General features: G+C 31.1%; 2 protein-coding genes across 3 annotated transcripts; one reads left to right on the top strand and one right to left on the bottom strand.

Moving 5' to 3' along the window:
- Positions 1-483: 483 nt before the first annotated feature.
- LOC131845418 (uncharacterized) lies at positions 484-6892 on the top strand. Of its 2 annotated transcripts, none has more exons than XM_059194482.1 (5): positions 484-760; positions 940-2060; positions 2229-3510; positions 4040-4242; positions 6189-6892. In XM_059194482.1, exons 2-5 carry the CDS (start codon positions 963-965, stop codon positions 6885-6887), a joined length of 3282 nt encoding a protein of 1093 aa, XP_059050465.1. In that variant the 5' UTR covers positions 484-760; positions 940-962; the 3' UTR covers positions 6888-6892. The 2 variants fall into 2 exon arrangements, with proteins under 2 accessions (XP_059050465.1, XP_059050466.1); XM_059194483.1 differs by having other exon boundaries at positions 937-2060.
- Positions 6893-10494: 3602 nt separating this feature from the next.
- On the bottom strand, positions 10495-14118 carry LOC131845532 (hexosaminidase D-like). Its single transcript, XM_059194602.1, has 4 exons — positions 13777-14118; positions 12844-13035; positions 11906-12018; positions 10495-11553 (listed from the first exon to the last, which is right to left on the bottom strand). Exons 1-4 carry the CDS (start codon positions 14116-14118, stop codon positions 10533-10535), a joined length of 1668 nt encoding a protein of 555 aa, XP_059050585.1. The 3' UTR covers positions 10495-10532.
- Between the last annotated feature and the right edge of the window lie 2268 nt (positions 14119-16386).

Raw genomic sequence — 16386 nt, 5'->3', positions numbered from 1 at the left:
TACAACATCACAAACTTTATTTATTTGTAATATTAGCATAGATTTAATCGACCTCCTTTAACAAATTCCTTTAGCTGACCTCATTAATGATAACAATATGCGTGGGAATAAATTGGTTCTTAGCGAAAATTGTTAGAAATGGGTAGTTATAAAGTACACGTTCTTTCGATGAGATTGTGAAAAATACATTAATAACAACTATCTTATTACAATATCAGTAACACTCAATATGGATATAACTAAACAAATCGAACTACAATCCGAAGTATGCTATTGATACATCTCTAATTTTTGCACCAATATATATTGACCCATCTAATAATCAATTTCGCACTTTTGTTTTGTATATTTTTAAAGTGGCGAGTGTATACGGGGATCACGTTATTTCTGTGGATACTTGTTATCGTTGCGATGCACACATACCACCGTAGTGAATGTAGGTGTAGATGTTTTAAATTTGGATCTGTGCCCGGAGCTCAATGATTTCGCTCAGTCACAAGACCAAACTATAGGGAGTCTTTGAAATTACGGGACACGCACTTTTGTCATATAAAATAAAATTGTGCGAATATAATTCATTATTTATATGAAAATAATTTTACGAAAGAATGTGACAACGAAGTGATAAAAATGAAAGCGTCTTCATACACGGTGTGTTTACGTTCATTACAGAGAAGCGTCCAAAATAGATTCTTTTCTTAGACATCTGATTTGACCCCGATACAATAAAGAAGTTTGGTGTTGACTTCGGCAGTGAACGGTAAGTTAATTAAATTTATTCGCTGATAACGTCTTGCTCAACCCTGTATATTTGTCTCTTAAATGATTGGCAGAAAATATATTGTCTATTGCCAATTGCCAATATAATCGCTCGTTATTATCGTGTAGCAGTACGATTAATTCGCCATTTACTAAATAACGTTCTCTTTTTTTCAGTAGCTGTTGTATGAAAAATCGTAGTTATGAATGAAGGGAAGAATGAAGAAAATATAACCCTTACAATTCCTATTATAAAAGCTGAATCCGAAACCCAAACAAGTGGTCAATTGGTACCAAAGATTCCCAGTACTAGTAATTTTACAGAAACAGAAATGGAGAGTGAACAAAAACAAAATATGTCTATTAGAAAACGAAGAAATTTATCAAAAAATCGAACCCAAGCTGCAAGGCAAAGGGAAAAAACGCCAGAGCCTGGAAGAACCCCAATTCATGAAGATACAACTACCTCGGATGATGAAGATAATCTACCACAACGCAATTCTAGAGAAATAGAAGCTGATAGTACCTATGAAGAAATGAAACGACTAGTTCAACAAAAAGCAAGTGTTAAAGATCCTGTTTATGATTTAGATACAGACGAAGTTCTTGAAGCAAGGGCTTTGGCTGCTAATGAAAGAAGACGTAGGAGTATCTCGCCTTTTGCTTTACCAGATAAAATTGAGGAAGAAAGCAAATTAGAACGCAAGGGTAGTTTCATTGATCCAACTAATAAATTACTAAGTACTAATTATACTATAAATCTTAAAGATGAAGACAAACATCGTCGAAATTCTCTATCTATGGAAACTCCACAAGAAAACAGATCTTCAATGTCTCCTCCTACGCCTAAAAATACATCATCTAAAGATAATGAATTTACATACCCCGCAACTCCTAAAAAGTTAGAGGAGATAGTTTATCCAGACGAAAAGAAGCAAGATGATAAACATAAAAAACTAAAAACACCAGTAAAAAATGAAGAAGTGTTTACATTTGATGATAAAGATATCAAGGCAAGCATGAAGGCATCCACTCCAAAAGCACCGGAAACCCCTGTAGTTCCTGGTGAGCTGGTAACAAAAGTTATACAGGTAGAAAGAACCCCCAGTAAGAAGTTAACAGCCGACAAGAAACCTGTGGTCGAAGTAAGAGAGAGGGTTGTTAGAACTCCAAGTAGAAAAATGTCAAGTGATGTCAAACCTATAATTGTAAGACAACCCGTTTCTAAACCAAAGGAAGATCAACAAACTAAAGTGCCTCCCGTGAAACCGGCGCGGAGTAAATCTGCCACGAGATTTGGGGTCAGTTTTTATATAAAATTATTTTTGATATTAATTGTCGCTTTATTAATAGCACTATATTTTCAACTGACATAAATCATGATAAGGACTGATCATCATGTTAATAGTTTATCATTGCCTCGTAGCTTAAGAAGAGAAACTAATTTTTTACCATAATAATATTTGCAGAGTAAAACTAGTGAGAGTGAGATGAGTGAAGATCAAGCGAAGCAACAAAAATCTAATACACTGGAATCAAGACGTAAAGTTGTACCAACACCACGCCGTTTTATGAAAAATAGATCGCCAAGAGCTAAAAGATCTCAATCAGCTAACAGAGTTGAACCTATCCAAGTGGTAGACAGATCCGGTATGGGTATGAGTCAAACTAGTAGAGAGATTATAGAATTAATGCAGATAGCTCGAGCTCGGAGTTTGTCTATTCCGAAAGATGATCCAAGACTTCCATCTGAATATAAAGATTATAATAAAAATTTGCGAACTCCCACAAAAACCCCGTCTACGCCAAGACATTCAAGAGGTATTTCATGTCCCAAAACTATTCAAATAATTAGTGACAAAGAAATATTGTCTGGCCTGACGACGAATCAGAGAATAGATATAGAACATGAAAAGCGTAGTAGACAAAGCTCAGGCTATATAGATGCCAGCCAATCTGAATATACTTCTAGTTGTTATTCTACATCTCCTAGTGAAAATGAGTATGATTTTGACTTATCAGAAAGAACTGCCGAGTTAACTCATAAACTAAATATTTTAAGTCAAAATTCCGATGATCGCAAGACTTTGAGTAATATACTATTAGCTAACGATAACTTTGATCAGCCAAAAGCAGAAAATCAAATTATACAAAAACCTACTCTGAGAAAAAGATCATTAATAGATAGTCAAGTAGACGATAACGAAAAAATAAAGGCGGAACCTCAATTAGCACAAAAACATACACTAAGAAAAAGATCTCTGATAGATAACAAGAAAGAAACGAGCCCTGCAGAAGTAGATAATAGCATTAAACCAATAACTGAAGACAACAAAAAACAGGTAAAATCAAAATGGAAAATCATACAAAATTGGCAGCAGTTTAAACAAGAACATTCAGCAGAATGTAAAAAGATAAGGTTATTACGAAACAGATGTATTTCAGATTTAATTCTGTTAATAATTATGTGTGGTTTGGGCGGTATGATGTTTAGAGCTTTAGAGGGATCTTTTGAGAATGCATACAAATGTGGAACTAGAGGTGTTAAGCGCGATTTTATAGAAAGTTTGTGGAGAGGTAGTCACTACATGAGAGAAGAAGATTGGAAATCGATGGCAAGGAAGAAACTATACGAATTCGAAAATCAATTGCATACCGCGCATGAAGCTGGAGTTACGTCGTACAGTGGGCAGAAGTCATGGAACTTTATGAACTCATTTGTTTATTGCTTGACTTTAATTACAACCATTGGTAAGGTTACAGTTTGTTATACATATTTCATTGTACATTGTCTTTTAATTATTGTGTAGTATAATGTATATACTAGACAATATTTAGATTTACATTATATTTCTATATAATATTTTATTGACCTATAAGGTGTTTTTTTTATAATATTACTATGTAGTAATAAATAAATTTTATTACAAAGTGAGGTATTTTGTCAATACTTTGGGATTTAATGTACAAAAGCATATATAAAATAAACATTAACATGGCTTTTATACACATGAATATCTTTGATTGACTATTTATTAATTTCATTTTTATTTTCTCATGCCCTGCAATATAACTTTCATGTATAATATTAATATGAAACTTTGTCAAAATGATATCTTAGAAAATTCAACATTACATCTTTTAATAAATTGTTACCCTGACAAGGCGAAACAAATCTCCTTGCGTAGTTATGATCAAAACTATTATATATTTTATTACAGCAGAGCACATTTCAATAACATATTTAAATTATTCACGTTTATTTCTTTAACAATTACAGGTTATGGTCACATAGCTCCAAAGACGAGGTATGGGCAAGCTGCTACCATAGTATACGCAATTATCGGTATCCCATTGTTCCTGATAATTCTAGCTGACTTCGGTAAACTCTTCACACGGATCATAAAGTTCTTCTGGGCCTTTATAAGACGATTCTATTACACTAGAAGCTGCAGGAAAGTTAGAAGAACAGCGCCTATGCAGGTATGATTTATTGTGATAAATTTAACTACTAAACTGTTATATCTAATATATCAGTGACCAATACATTGGTGATGAAATACACCAATCACAAACTAAACACGAAACAATTCTTGGCTACCCCATCACGAGTACCAGTCATGAAGATATGGATATCGATATGCGTGTATATTATTATAGTAGAGTGACATATCTACTACAATGTTAGTCTAGCAATATTGAACACTTTTTCAACTTGTCACTATAAAAATAATTGAAAGCCTAGTAAAAATGTGTGAAATTGAAAAAGCTAATTTCATAAAATGCTATGTAGTATTCAGAAATTAATATTATATAAAGGCGAACAAATCTGAAAAAAAATGTTGTTCAACTGTATCGTGAAATTTATTCCATCTTCATCTCGATATCATGTGAAATAGAATCGTATTAGTAATGATTTTATCACATGCACTCGTAGTTATTATTTCCTGAGAGTAGAATTAAAGAAGAATATTTTTAATTAAATTGTCAATTAGTCGATTAACATACACAGTGGTAGAATTCATAGTATTTTATTTAATAATGATTAATATTTATTGCTTGCATTAAAAACTTACAAAGTAGACATTATTTTCTACTATATATTTGGAACAACTTTTATACTCTGTTTACTTACCTTCACATAAATGTGTTGTATATATGAATGTTGTCTAGTTAATCTTTTGTTTATTAATATTTTGATAAGTGGATATTGCTACTCGTGTATATATATCAGATGCATACAAGATTCTTATATTACTATTTCCTCATATAAGGTATGCTATCAAAAGAATTATTATTTATGAACATAAAAGCAAAGGAGGAGCTCAATGTTAGAGATATTCGACGTACTTTAAATCTCATCCTTACTTTAGAATTAGGTGAGATCACTATTTGTGTGTATGGCGATTAGAATAAAACACATACAAAATTTTCAGTGTTTCTTACCACAATACGTTAGTGAAAATAACACCCAATTCAGTTAATGCGTTTCAAAGCTTAGCGCGCACAGAAGGACTATTACGTTGATAAAATTCCCCAATAATAGTTCTTGTCTTTATATCTTTCACATACAGACGGCGATCAGATAAATATCAATTATATGTATAAAGTTTAGAATACATTTGTCAGCGAGCACTGCAGCTTGCAAATACTTGTCGACCATTGTTGTATTAAATTGGTGAGATATAACAATCACTAGCCAGAAATAATGTAACTCGTCTTGAGTTACATTATTTCTGGCTAGTGATTGTTATATCTCACCATTCTTGCAAGAAAACGAATAACCTGCTCGACGACATAAATTGTAGGTACGACAGAGATACTCACGCAGGTGACATTATAATAATAACATTTCACAGCAAAATTTAGTCTCAAGCCAAGCAGAACTTGTACATATTTTGTATTTGTATTGATGTCATACTAATAAATATAAACGCGTGCATTATCCAAGGAATCGAACCAGCGACATTAATTGGATATTGGATGTAATAAATCTATAGACCACTGAAAACGATTATAAACAGTCATTCTCAGGTTTCGGAGACATTTGCCCTCTTTTTGCAATATACGATTGATAACTTTAGTATTTACTTATTATTTTACTTTCTTAGCAATTTGCCAGGCCACGCGCACACAAAAACCACAAGGGACCGTATTTCAACATTCTTCTTTTTCTGTTAACATTTATTTACCCTCAGCCTTTATTAATCTTGCTCTACAATCAACAAACGAGCAGTTATTTGTCAAGAAATTTTTCGTTACCATATTGTTTTGAAAATATTAATATTTAAGGAGAAACAATAAGAATGTTTTTCTTTTATTTTGAGACGTGTAATCATTACGCTCCGAGGTGTACGCGTTTGTATTCATAGGAGGCTTTTGTTTTCTTAGCATCTTATCTCATCTAACAATGTTTCTTACAATTACAGGAGGTCATGAAAGGTCTGAACATCGTCTATGAAGTAGTAAGACGACCTTCGCAGATCTTTAACGAAGATGAAATACATAGTCATCCAAATGGTGAGAATGGAGATGACGCCGATAAAAAGGACGAGCAACCTCCTGCAATAGAAGCAAAGCCAAGTGATGTACCACCACCTCTTCCTCCCAAACCTGGTACTGTTCCAGATGTTGATGTCGAGACTGATCTTGGTACACCAGCGCCATCTGTCTTTGAAATCGATGATGAATTCAATCTGCCAGTGTCTGTGGCTGTCTTCATTCTTATAGTATACATTTTTATTGGCGCAGTTTGCTACAGTATGTGGGAGACTTGGGACTTCTTCAAGTCATTCTACTTTGTTTTTATTTCTATGTCAACAATAGGTCTAGGAGATGTAGTGCCCGACCACCCCATGTTTATGATGTCCTCTATACTGTATTTGATCTTCGGTTTAGCATTCACTTCTATGTGTATTAATGTTGTACAAGTTAAATTGACTGATACGTTTAAACATGCAAGTGCAAAGCTTGGTGCTACTATAGGTTTGCAGGTTTCTGATGAAGATGGAAGTCTTGTAGCTACCACTCCCGTTCCAGTAGAAATTGTACCAGTACATAAACCAAGAAATGAATTACAATCACAAGAAAGCAAAAGTAAAGAAGAAAATGACCAAAAAAATAGATAAAATAATTAATTAGATAATGTATTGGTACTAATAGTTGCAGTGTCATAAGTGATATTATTCTAATTATGATATTCCGTGCTTAGAGATTTTGTATTTATATAGCTTCCTACTGTATTATTGTTGCCAAATATTATTATGTTTATTGAATCTAGTCATTTACTATATTAAAAAAATATATTATTAACAAGTAACATAAGTATCACAGTGTCAAAATACATGTAGGTAATATGAAATTTAAGAAACTAAAAAACAAAATTGATCAATATATCGAAACAAATAGGCATTACGTAGAAGTATTTTTCTTTGAGCACCCTTGGTTTAAGTAGCTGTGGTATTTTAAGTACCAGTGTTGTTATATGAACGTCGAAAACAAAAAATATGTGTGGTGCTCTGATTATAATATTTAATTTTGCAGTCCTAATTTTTGTAAAGCCTTATTGTTTACCATCAGACGAATACATAACAATTAGAACATAATTGTTATAATCGCCTGAGATCGATGCTTACCAAAAGAATAATCTTTTTACGCCATTTTGGTAGAATTCATATACTGAAATTTAAGAAACCAAATTACTTTTAAGTAAAATTTTTAGTATAATAATGTTTTCTAGTATTTTTTTACTTAAAGGATTTGAAATCACAGCTGTTCTGTGTTTGAAATAGTGTAAGAAAATATCTTGTTATTAATATAATATTATATTAATAACAAGATAACATAATATAATATTATGTTATAGTATAAAAAAGTTCTCATAACGTATGTGTTAGAATAAATGACATCAAATTACTAGTAACTTTTAGATGATTTTTGTATGAACTTCTATAATAGTTTATACAGTAATTACTTTTATACGTAAGAATATTTTAACACGTTGAACGCGGCAAGTAGCTACATATCTGACGTCTTGCACCTGGCAACATTGCAACCGTTATGATTCTTTTATTGGTATTATTTATATCCAAAACTAGCTATTCCCCGGGTTACAATGTTAATTTAAAAGAAGTGGCGCCCGCCCTAGGTTTTCGTGTCATTGCATAGCAACGCCCGCCCACGATACGCGTATTTTAGTTCGTATTTGCTCAGCATTTCTGAGTTTTTATGTCTTCCTCAGCACCATATCATACCAAGATAGTAAAGTGTCTAGGGTATCTTTCTTCAATAGTTACTCTGTCGTTTCGAGAACACATTCAAACAAACAAACTGTTTACCTTCATTACTAACATGGTACTAGAAGGCGGTTATACTGCAATCATGCAAGAACATATGTATGTATTCACAATTTTTTAAAGTTATTGTTCCTATTGGCAAAATATTATTTATAGTCAGTTTAACGTGTTAAATTTTGTTGATGTGTGTAAAAAAATATATTTATTATTATTGTTAGTAAGAGTTTTATTAACCTATTATTTATATGATATTTAGCATGGGTGCAAAAATTAATCAAAATCAATATAACTTTATTTATGTAAGCCTATTATATCTGTTCTATTATAACATCTGTTCGTCGTGTAAAATATTTAGTTTCTATATGAGGAACCAACAAAATATCTAAATATATTATTTTCTAATGAGCTTGTACATGATAATGTACACGAATATATATTTTCGTTAAATACAGAGTTATGTTAAATTAAACTAGGGAGAATATGACCAGCAAGTAGTTGGTTTATTACAAAAAATATATAAACAGTAGTCCGAACAGACCAGCCCCCCGGCTACAACCGATCACGTGTTTGTCGGATTCCCAACAGTCATTGTACTAACGTAGCACAATGAAAGTTATTGTAGGTATTTCTAATTTTTGTCCTACTTTTGCCCACTCGCTTATAGTTATACAAGTATAATATAAAATATTACATAATTTTCCTATTCAGTATTGCTACATGTACATACATTTAATTATTTACAGCCACAATAGCAAACCAAATGAATAACACAAGATTATTATGCGAACAAAATAAGTACGTGAACGTGATCGAAAATATTCTTACATTACAGTGAAATCCATTTAATAACAGAAAATTACAAAAAAACACAGATGGGGAAAAATCTTTTCATCTGCTTTTATTTTTCAGCCACGTCTGAACGAACAATCGATAACATTTTTTTAACCCATTGTTGTCGGTAATGGAAACGACGTCTGCCAGATCTCAAAAGCTTAGCAGGAATTTAATTACTCTGTAATCCAGCGGTGAATGTTTGTCGGCCGCTTTCCTTACTGCCTTTTCGAGAATGCCGATATTTAAACTTATTTGATGAATATCTGATCTTTTATACTTATAAGTGTTTTGTATTGAAATATTAAATAATTATATGTTAAAGTTAATTAAATCGGTACCTTCTAATAAGTCTGATAATGATGATACTTATCAACAATAACTCTGAAATTAACATTATCGTTTCGTAAATATTTGTAATTATGTGAACTTGGGAGCTAAACTAATAAACTGAATAGTAGATACAGGACAATTTGTTTGTATTAATAATTTCTAATAAATCCTAATGACCCTGGACATGATTATCACAACATGCTATCTAGTACAAAACAATGCAGGAATCAAACTTGCGGTCATTGGTGGTCAAATATGACCACCGCCACGGAAAGCGCTATGGGAACTTGTTGTTTGGCGTAGTCATAGGTCGGCGAACAGGCAACAAAAGTAGGCTTCCAAACTCTATTAATTACTTCATGATACCTCGTTTAGAGGCGAAACACGTGTTGCACTAAGACTATATCCGATAAAAGTCGGAGTTTAATCACTAATGTGGAAAGTGGTGGGCAGGAAGTGGTCCGTACTGAATGTTTGTCTCATGCATGCGGAATTAGAAAAAGGTATTGGTATTAAACAAAATAATACAAATTCATTAAGTATAGATAGGTGGTTAAACAGACTAAGGTACGTGTATAGGCAGGATATTTAACCGCTACATCACCTTCAAGAGGTTTAACACAGCTGTGCATACAACATATAAATAGTTCGATATAAGTACCGCCTCGTTATATGAAAGTGAAGTTTTGAATGTGGCTGAAGTAAAATATGTTTCTTACATATTTTACATACACTTTATATTACAAGTTTTTGGCTCTCTGCCTACTCTGTAGGAGACTGGGCGTGAATAAAGAAATGGGAATATTTTTCAACCACATTCTGAAAAGTAGAATATTATATTTTAATATTAAATTTTGAAGTTTGCTAACTTTGTCGATAAAAAAGAAAGGAATTTCGTCAAATTCCACAAAGTTTGATAGCCATAAAATACTTTTGGTTATTTCCCAATTTCAGCGATTCATTTAGTACTGTATCTTAGATACAACATTCGTAAACAAATGTACAAATAAGTGTAATATGGATTGCCTCGTAAGTTTAATAGGTTAAATGTCCTATATTTTAATAAAAAATATCAATATCATACACTTAAAATGAACAAATTAAAATTAATAGATATATTATGTCTATTAACTTCTCTAAATATATGACTATAACTATATATGGATTGCAAAAATAATCGGTAAAATTCATTCAATCGTTTACCGATTCATTCATTTTGTAAAAATATAATGTAATTGAAAAACTACTATTGGTCGTAATATATAGTTATATTTTGTTATTGTATATAGCTGCAAGTTACACAGGTATAAGGATCTATGAAAACAAGGGTAAAACAGATATATTGAACATAACGGGTCCTCTATCCCAAATATGTCTCTTCTTATAATTAGTCAAAGTTGCTATCAAATTGTGAAGTTTATTTTTTAAATTAAATGTTAAATAACCTGTATATTCCAAAATAAATACTCTTTTGTAATATCTTTTCATAACATTACTCACTTTATACTCTACATCGAGTAATTGGTATAATGAATTATTACACCACGCAATATTGTCAGTTATAGTATTCATATTTATAAAGTTCAATTTCGAATAATATTCAATTGAAGCTGAAGAAAATTTGTCATTGTTCAAACCCTTTGTTATAATGGTGCGTATAAATATATATTGCTTTAGTACATTGTAAAGTTCAACACCATTGAAAAGACAAGAAGACCAAGTTACATCATTACCTGAGGAGGGTAATCGATTACATAACAAACTATTTTTCACATCTGTGCTTAAATAATTGGCAAAAAATACATCTTCTTTATGATTAGCATCATCATAGACAACCCCTTCTTTGACTTTTTTTATAAACAACAAATTTATTATGAGACTAGGTATTGACGTTGGTAGAAGTTCACATACCGGGTCCATATGACTGTATCTTGACCAACCAGTTAATATTATTCCTTTGAAATTGTACGTATCACCAGTTTCACCGCCAAACTTATAATTCCAAATGAAGTTAAACCAACTCAAATGATTGGCTAATCTATTTTGTTCACTAGGAATAATTGCAGTTCTCCCATCAGCTCCTTTGAATGCAGATGCTATCCATATATTTGGGAACTTCTTATGATATTTCATGAGATTAACATGTGATACTTTAACTTTAGATTCATAATCCCAATATACAATTTCAATGTTCCGGAATTGGTGAAAGTCAATACTGTACCATTCTTTTAATGATATATGACGAAGCATATCGTCCCATATAAGAACAGTTGTTTTTTCCGACAAGTCATTTACAATTTTCGTAATTGTTATGACGTGATGGAGGAAGAGATCTCTGAAAACGTTTAATAACACATATACATTTTTATATGTAAAGTTTTATAAATAATAGATTAATGATTATTTGGGTAAATACTCTTTAACTTTCTAAAATATTATTCAAATTATTGTAGGTTAAAATATCAATTATAGAAATATTAATAATTACTTTATCTACTAAAACTTAAAACACGAGTATCATTAAATATGCACTTTCATAAATGGAAAAAGTAAAACTTCATTAAAAATTTAGTTAAATTTGAATATAATAATTTAATATTTTGCGCAAAATTAAGTCTATAAATTTTATACTAATAAAATTTAATGAGGCATACATAAATAATCGTAAGAATTTTTAATTTACTTACGTAGTCGACAGATGCCGTTTTTTACATTGTTGACACTCATTTATATGATAAACTTCATCACAGCCGATATGGATGTATTTAATAGGTACAATACTTTTATGAAATTCTACAACCTGGAATAATTGCCAAAATTAAAAAAAATAAAGCATATATAACCAATATGTTAATATGCAATAATATATAATATGCATGTACATATTAAGTACATTTATATATATAATTGGAATAGCAAACAAGCTGACGCAAATTATTATGGTAAGTAGTGATCGTCTCCTATATACATGAATAGAACTTACACGTAGTTTTTCTAATGGACTTTGATGTCGTGCCTCTTATATCGTAATTTCACTGCCTAATCGCACCCTACAACTGAAACACAGCTTACAAAGCAAGTTGCTTGACGGCTGAAATAAGTGAAATTGAGGTACCCACCAAGATGGGTTTTTACAAAGTATACCTTATAAATATGAAAAACGTGAAACTGAAAATTGCTGTGCAGTAGTACTTATGAAAATTATTTTCTTATTGATAGATTCTATCTTATCTAAATCGATTACGAACGAAATATCTAATATCGATTATACCTTTGAGGAATAAACTAATATTTTTGACTTTGACTACTAATTTTCAAATATTTGGATAGCATATCTAATAGAAAATGGTTAGTATACTATGACCTCAGAATAGTTAAAAAAAGTGCCATAACTTCGTACTCAGTAATTTTCCCGCTTCAAAGAGGAAATTAGCTAGCAATTCAAGCTTCTAACATTAGAAGTAGATATGGTTGAGTTAAACATACGGATGTCTTTGTATACAGTATTAGCAAGGATTACGGATTTGATACTTAGTCATAATTATTATAGAGTTTCCATTTTAATTATGCCGTCTTTTGTTTTGCATTCGTATTGACTATAACCGACACAAGTTGTTGAACTTACTTGTTGTAAGACGTGCCTAATAAAACTCAGACTTGCAGCCTTGTTAGGACATATAGAGTCTGGATACATTTGTACCTCTCGTAAGTGCATAAACTCGGGTAATTTTAACGCGTACTCCAAATGCCCAAATGTTTGTATTAGAGGAATTATTTCAAAGCCAAATCGGTGTGCATTAGCGATAAATTGTTTGAGCTGAAAAAAAAACATATTAATAAACTGTATTTTTTTTAAATAGATGAATTAGAAATGGTGCATCCGCCTACGCTGGCGGGGCACCAATGGAGCCTGATAGTATCAATATAAAGTTACGTCAGATACCGTGGCGAATTTACAAGGAATTAACCATGACAGTTCTATAACTAGGGCGAAGATAGGATAGCAATTATGAAACTAATCCCCACTAATAATTTCTCTCCCCTCCCAGATTCTCTTAATTTAATGTATATAACATTCACAAAATAATTATGATATTTGTTTGTGTTGAATGAACATAGAGATGCATGTACAATTGCATTACATTTATAAATTATGTTACCTCTTTGTAAGAAGAACATTAATATACTTTATTGTCATGACTTGTGTTTATATTTAAAATAAATAATAAATATATAAAATCTATTTAATAAAAACCGTAACATCTCTCTTTCTCTCATCATAACTTAATGATGAGTTTATGGCTTTACAACAAGAAATAAAATAAAATACATTAATATTTGGATAGATAGGTTGAAAACAGAGAAGATCACATGACTAGTCAATTTTATATAATAACATATAGCAATTAAAAAAAAAATATTGCCATTGGAAACGGAAAGCTCTCCAGAATCAATCTCAATCTACCAGATTGATTAAATTGTGAAAACGTAAAAGTTCGATAATTTCGATAGCTTATTTATAGTCCAGATCCTTTTCTTACATTAAATTATAAATTACCTCATATTTGTTGTAACAGTTCTTTGCGCTCAAGTTGGCCAGAAGTCCTTCATACGGAAACATATCTTCATATTCTAATAGCAGTCCATTTACGCCGTGTGATTTTAGCAACGGTAATAGTGATTCTAAGTACTGCAACTTCGGTGGGGCTCCCTTGAAATCCAGATGAACCACGATATTTGGTAAAATAACAGAAGATAACTGCTTCGTTCTTGTACTCAGTAGATTATGCACAAAATTATTTTTAAATGTCACGTAAAATATATACACAGATACAAATAATAGGATAATAATTATATATTTTACTTTTAAGAATATTGTTTTCGCGAACACCAAACGCATTTTGGGGATTGATTTCAAGACAAAAAATGTTTTAAAGTAATACAATTATTATATATGTATAATTAAATAAACTATCCTTCCTACGAAAAATAAGTATAGGTACGACAGATTAAAAATTGTTTATCGATTCTTTGTTAATTCTATATTTGAAAAATATCTTATTATCCCAATTGTCTTTTGTTTTTATTCTTTTAAGATATAATTTGGAGTCAAAATAATATATCATTGAATTGGTAGTCAAATCGACACTACACATACACTTGGATATAAAATAAACACTTAATTTTTCACTAGATTTTTCTTCGTAATGTACGTACGTACGTAAGACATTTACGGACGAATAATATAGAATGGAGTAATACGGTCAATACCTTAGAATTTGTATGGTTTCTTTTAACCGACAACATTGCATATAGAATTGTAGATTATGCCGTATTTTTTCATCCATTCTAATATTAAACATGCAAAATGTATTTGTCTACCTATTTATTTGTTACCTATTCACTATCTGTTAATAATAATAATAATCTCAGGACAATTCACACAGCGCCACCTAGTCCCAAGTTACACTATCTAAAGCTTGTGTTACGGGTACTAGATAACTGATACAAATAAATAGATAATTTTTATTCGTAAAAATTCATAAAAATCTTCCATAGAAAACAGTTAATTGAATGTAAATTAGGCATCTGAACTACATTTACACTTTAGCTTTGTTTTTATTTAAATGCTAAATATAAATGGTCTCAGTGGTCTAGCGGTTTAGGACACCGCTTTACTTCCGATGGTCGCGGGTTCGTTTGTACCATGCGAGGAAGCACGGTACAAATATTTCAATTGATGATTATGATTGTCTGTTTGGGTGTTTTCTATATATATTATGTATGTATTTACAAAAAAGTATTTATATAAGTTGTCTAGTACCTATAACACAAACTCTGCTTACCTTGCAACTAGATGAGGTTGTGTGAATTGTTAAGGGGTAATATTATAAATTATTACCTATATAGTTAACAGTAACTGTGAGTATAAAAATATTTATACAATTTTGGTTTACATATGAATATTGACGCCTGTCTATAATGGAGCATACAACAAAAATTATGCTTTAAACTTAATTGAAACAATAAATAATCGGCATGAATTGTACGCTACTATAAATATTATTGTATACCTATGTAATTATTATACATATAACATTATAAATCAACATCTACCACTCAATTCACTGAAGCAATACAAATAATATGAATATCATCAGCGTAATAGATCAAAATTATGAGCATGGAATAATCAACAAGACAACCCTTTCTGGGAATTGATCAATTTAAAGTAGCAGCTGAGTTTACGACGTCACAATGGAGAATCCAAAATATAACTTCACAACAAAGTAAAATAGATCTATTTCCATTAGAATAATAGTTAAAATGCTTTGTGAATACACAAACAAGGGCTGAAGATGCTGACAAGTTGCTTTGACGAATTTGTATTATTCACGGCAGAGGCAATATTCCTTTATAAATTGATTAGTAATAATCAAATAATGTCTATATTGATGTTTACAAGTTATTGTCACTGTTCTATCTGTGCAGATTGTATTCTTGTAATTCAGCGCATGAAAGTTTATTCAAAATATAGGTATTATTAAAATATATATTTATATGAAAAAATATACCTTGTGAAAGTATATTTATCACAGATGGGGTAGTCAAAATTGTCAGTTGTTATGGTGAATCCACCACTTCACGTGCCTATTTAGATGGTACTCATTTTTAAATCCGCCGTAGCAGAGAGTGACTTACCGCCTTCTCATATTTATTTGGTTTGACATCGGTGTTTCAATTACCGAAGAGTCAGTCATACATGTAGGTTTCCGTCGGCTATATTAAAATTTAAGATCTTTGGGTCCAATTCAGTGTAGAAAAGTTGAACGAACAGTTTTGTTTTAGTTTTTTATTATTATTTTGATTATATTTACAAATTACTGTATTTTTCCCATTCTTATGGGTTAATGTTGCATGCCAGATTCTGGCGAGGAATGTGGTCACTACTAACTATATAAATCGTGTAAATTTTTAAGCGAAATTAAGATATTTACAGTCCTCGAATTTGATATTTAAATACAGACAGAACCAACTACAATTCCAGCCGCAAGCGATGATTGATCGATACAAACAAACTTTGTAACAAAACTAATTCCACTTAGACTATACAAACCAAACCGGAATTCAAAGCAAGTTCCTGATGTCTACTAACAATTAGCTAAAC

This window comes from Achroia grisella, unplaced genomic scaffold (assembly GCF_030625045.1).
Source record: "Achroia grisella isolate CSIRO2021 unplaced genomic scaffold, CSIRO_AGI_Agris_v1 utg474, whole genome shotgun sequence".
Lineage (NCBI taxonomy): Eukaryota > Metazoa > Arthropoda > Insecta > Lepidoptera > Pyralidae > Achroia > Achroia grisella.
Note: the sequence above shows the minus strand (reverse complement) of the source record. Positions and strands in the feature narration are given on the sequence as shown.